This window comes from Epargyreus clarus, unplaced genomic scaffold (assembly GCF_041222505.1).
Source record: "Epargyreus clarus isolate Ecla_fem2 unplaced genomic scaffold, WU_Ecla_fem_2.2 ptg000013l, whole genome shotgun sequence".
In the NCBI taxonomy this organism is placed as follows: Eukaryota; Metazoa; Arthropoda; class Insecta; order Lepidoptera; family Hesperiidae; genus Epargyreus; species Epargyreus clarus.
This window is the reverse complement of record NW_027332221.1, coordinates 4,640,880-4,645,693: the sequence shown is the minus strand read 5'-3', so window position 1 is coordinate 4,645,693 and position 4,814 is coordinate 4,640,880. Positions and strand designations below refer to the sequence as shown.

The following is a 4,814-nucleotide window of genomic DNA, read 5'->3' as shown; positions in this document are numbered from 1 at the left end:
TCATTTCACATGTCAATATTCCTAATTATCTCGAAATTATCATAATTGATTCTTACTATTCTTACATCAATATGAAGCTAGAAACATATTCTAGGAGATAACATAAACTTTAAAAACATAAAACATGTATAAATCTCAAAATCTTAACCTACAATACTATTTTCATAAAAATACCTAAAAACTCTAATAAAATACAACAAATGCGACCGATAGCGCCATCTACCGTGTCTTATCCCTAAACTTAAAACTTACGTAATGTATTTTTCTTATTTAACATATAAAACATATTCAGACAGACATAGAAAACAAGCTTAATTACATATCTTAATTAAATAACATCAGTTAGTCGCCGACATCCTCCCCCTCGTGCGTAGCACCAACTCCTGGCCCGGCGACTCCATGCTCGTTGCTCGACGTGACGACCGCCTCCCCGCAGTCTGGCTCGCTGGTCGATGCTCCACCGCCTGTGTCGTCGACCGCTTGCTCTTCATCACGCCGTGCTGGTACCAGCAGCACCAACTTGGAGCTGGGACGTTTCAACACGCCCCCCGTAGTGCGCACCTCCAATACCCTGGTGCGACCGTCGGGCCCAGGGAAGGTTCGGACCACCTCACCCCTCGGCCAGGCTCCTCGTGGCAGCGTGGAGTCCACTATTAGGACCGTGTCTCCACACTGCAAGTCCCTTGTGGCAGCTCTCGCGTCGACTCTTCTCGGGATCAGAGTTGGAAGATACTCTTTCACCCATCTACTCCAGAAGTGGTCGGCTAGTCGCTGCGCCGTCCTCCATGTGCGCCGGCCGGTGAGGTCTTCGTCGGTGAATGCTCCCAATCTTGTGCCGCAGGATCTCCCAATTAAGAAGTGATTGGGAGTGAGGGCACCTTCTTCGTTGTCTTCGTCGGCTTCGATAAGAGGTCTTGAGTTCACCAGGTGCTCCGCCTCCAATAGCAGAGTGTGCAGGACTTCTTCCTTGGGATGCCTTTCCTTGAGGGTGACCGCCAAGGCCGTTTTGATGGAACGGACCAGGCGCTCCCATGCCCCGCCCATGTTCGGAGCCCCAGGTGGTATGAATTTCCACCTGATGCTCATCCGCTCGGCTGTGGTGATGAGGTCTTCTTTGTTGAGGCTGGCGAGGGCTTCTTGAAGTTCCTTGTTGGCCCCCACGAAGTTGGTGCCGTTGTCGCTGTAGATCGTCTTCGGCATCCCCCTTCTTGCTGCCATTCTTCGTAGCGCCAGGATCATGGAGTCCGTTGACAGCGATGCTGCCAGTTCCACGTGGACGGCTCTGGTTGTGAGGCACGTAAATAGAGCGCCCCACCTCTTCTCATGACGCCGACCCACCGTGATGCTCATGGGCCCGAAGTAGTCCACGGCGGTGCATGTGAACGGCGGTTCCCCATGCCGTAACCGTTCCAGCGGGAGATTCCCCATCGGCTGGAGTCGTGGCGTGCCGCGGTACACCTTGCACCACTGACACCGATGAACCGTCGCTCTCACCGCAGACCGTAGTCCCAGGATCCAGTAGCGCTGCCTCAACTCGTTGATCACCGTCGCGTGGTTACCATGGTTGAATTCTTCATGGTAGTACGCGATGAGCAGTCTGGTGATGTGGTGCTTGCTGTCTAACACCACAGGTTTCTTATCTTGCCGAGTGTGTCTTGCCGCGTCGATTCTTCCTCGGAGTCGTAGTAGTCCATCTTCCATGACGACATCCAATTTCTTAAGCCTGCTATTCTTCTCGAACGGCTTCATCTTCTTGACGCAGCGTACTTCATCTTGGAAGCTCTCTTCTTGGCTTCTTCGTAATAGGATCTTTTCGGCTTCTCTTATTCGGTCGGGTTCGAGGAGAATGAATCTTCTTTCTTGGGTGTTCTTCTTCACGGGCTTCATTGCTACCTTGGCTTTCTTCTTATTTCTTTTCCAGGTAGGATCTTGACGCTCAGACTTGCGGGACACGTTCACTGCGTGTTTCTTCTTTCGGCACAGGTCGACGAACTGTAGTACCCTTGCGGTCGCTCTTATTAGTCGAGTCCAACTTGAGAACTTGACTAGGTTCGGAGTTGGATGCCGATCAACGGGCTTCGGTGCCCCCACAGTTGACCTCTCCTTCTCTTCTCCCGTGTGCTCCGCCTTGACAGTACGTGGTTCCGGCCAATATTCCTCCTCTTGTACTAGGAACGAAGGTCCATTGAACCATCTGTGTCCGCTCCTGAAGTCCTTGGGCGCGTCCCTCGTTGCGTCGTTACTATCGAGATTCTTTACCCGACTTTCATACTCCTGCTTCAGTGCCGGATCCCCATCCAGTTTCTTCTCGATGTTCCTTAACCGGTTTTCCGCTTGCTTGTAATTGTCGGGCATTTTCCCTTCCTTGTTTTTCCATGGCAAGCCGGTCTCAAAGCGCCCATTGTCCAATCTCTTTGTCGTCTCTTCTAAAATAGCCAGAGCCCTTTCTTCTACGTCTGTGGTCGGTCGACGTGGCTGGATCCCCAACGATTCCACGGCGAAATGTTCCTTGATGACCTTTTCCAAATCCTCTTCTTTAGAAGACACGTGCGCGCAGGTTACGAAGTTCACAGGTCTTGATGCTGCTCCATCGGACCCGTGTAGCACCCACCCTAGGTAGGTCAATGATGCTACGGGTTGACCTCTTTTCCCCTTGCGTGTGGCTCTGGACACGATGAGCTCCCAATTGTCTTGTCCGATTAACAACTTGGGTGACTCTTCTTCGTAATACAATTGTTTCGACATTGGCTTGAGATGAGCGCATTCTTCAATCCTTCTTATTTCCAATCTCTGAGGCGTCAGGTTGATGTCATCTATCGTACGGGCCCCAGTGATGGTTCTCTTCTTGGTCTGGTGCATTCCCTTCAATCTGACGTTGACCTTCATTGAATCTTGCTTGGAGATGGTCTTCCCACCTACGGTCTCCAAGGTGAGTGCTTCCACGGGTCCTTTGAGGCCGATTTGTCTTGCAACCGCAGAGTCGAGAAGCGTGACAGTTGACCCCTCATCCAGTAACGCCAGGATCCGGGCAGCTCCCTTCGGTCCATATAGCTCAACAGGAACCATCTTCAAATATGCCTTCGCTGTCCTTGCAGTGTTCACCGGGAGCATGACGTTATTCGCAATTTCTTTCTTCTCTTCGGGCTTCGGATGATCCCATCGTTCTTCATGAAGCACGAAGTGATGCCACCGCTTACATGTCTTGCACGGTGGACGCCGACATGTTTCCTTCCGATGACGTCCTTGAAGACACTTGAAACACATCTTCGACTTGGTAGCGACGTCCCACCGTTCCTTCATTGGCAGCTGTAGAAATTTGCGACATTCGAAGAGGTGATGCTCGTACTGGCAATGTGGACAGGACTTCTTTTCTTCCACTTGTTCGGACGTGGTGTTCGTGAATTGACGTCTGGGAGGCTGGCGCGGCTGCTGCGTAGTCTCCTGCGTCGCGTATGGTCCACACCGGTCCGCTTCCCTGTTGAGGAACTTCATTAAATGCACCAGGTCTGGATCTTGATCTTCTGCGTCGGCGGCGAAGTCGTACCACCGATACTGCAATACCGCCGGCATCTTACCCACGATAATCCTTACCATTTCCGGTGAGTGTAGATACTGCGGTCTTCTTAGCCCCCGTATTGTCGCGACGGTGTTGTTCACTAGACTGGCGAACACGCAGATGTCGCGCGCATTTTCGTTGATCCTAGGAAGAGTCTTTACCTTTTCCAGTTCCATCAGGATCAGGGCTTCTGGTCTTCCAAACTTTCGACGAAGAGCTTCTATTACTTCTTCAGGAGGGCACTCTGAATATAATAGGCTCTTGATAGCCTCCCTTGCCGTGCCCTTAATTGACCGCCGCAGCCGCGCCATATTCTGTGCATCCGTAAATAGCGGTGCGGTGTCCTCATATACCGTCCTGAAGGCGATCCATTCTTCGCTTCTTCCATCGAAGTCGGGTAATTCATGTACGTAATTAGGTTGCGATGCATTCCTCGGAGCAACACTAATAGCCTTCATGATGGCCTCAGCCAATTCCTTGGTCCCGTTGCTTGAAGGTTCCGCTTGGTCTTCAGGCTTGACGATAGTGACTGGAGGTTGACTGGTTCGCCCCTCCCCGGACGCCCCCAGTCGGTGCCCCTCCCCGGACACCTCCCCCTGATGCCCCTCCCCGGACATCCTTTCCACCGTCGACTGCACCCACGTGTGGATGTTCGCGTTATGCGACCAGTCTTCATCCTCGACCTCTGACTCTTCATTCTCCACCTGGACCAGCTCCCACTGCACCTTGGCGAGTTCTGCAGCTGCCTTTGCTTCTTCCAGCTGTCGGCGCGCCAATTCCAGCTTGGCTTCCATCTCCCGACCGCGTTTTCCGGGTTCCAGCTGTTGCAGCAGTTGGAGCAGCTGGAACACCTGGAGCAGCTGGAACAGTCGCCAAGGTGCCTGAAATGACTCTAGACTCATATGTTGTTAGCGTACCCTCAGTTGCGGTGCCCGATGTCCCCGAAGAGTCAGTTGTCCCCTGCGCGCTGTCCGTGGCGCGGGGCGCAGTCGACTGGTTCGGCGGCGAGGTTCCCCTCTGGCTCCGTGTGATCGGCATGGCGGCGTCAGTAACCCGACGATGTGACGACTAGCACGATGATCCGGCTCGAAGGACCAGCTGATGTCGCGGGGCGCTGTGTGTTCGGCGGTGTGGTGGTTTGCCACGCCGCCACCTAACCTGCGACCGTATAGGGGTGCGGGCGTGATGTTGTACGGACGGCCTTCTTCCGTCCGGCGCCGGAAGCCCGCTCGTGGTGATAGTCGTCGCGTCGGGGAGT

General features: G+C 53.2%; 1 protein-coding gene across 1 annotated transcript; it reads right to left on the bottom strand.

The window, feature by feature from the left end:
* On the bottom strand, window positions 1-4,318 carry LOC140746677 (uncharacterized). The gene has a single exon (XM_073078781.1). The coding sequence runs from the start codon at window positions 4,171-4,173 to the stop codon at window positions 343-345; it is 3,831 nt and encodes a 1,276-aa protein (XP_072934882.1). The 5' UTR covers window positions 4,174-4,318; the 3' UTR covers window positions 1-342.
* Window positions 4,319-4,814: the final 496 nt, after the last annotated feature.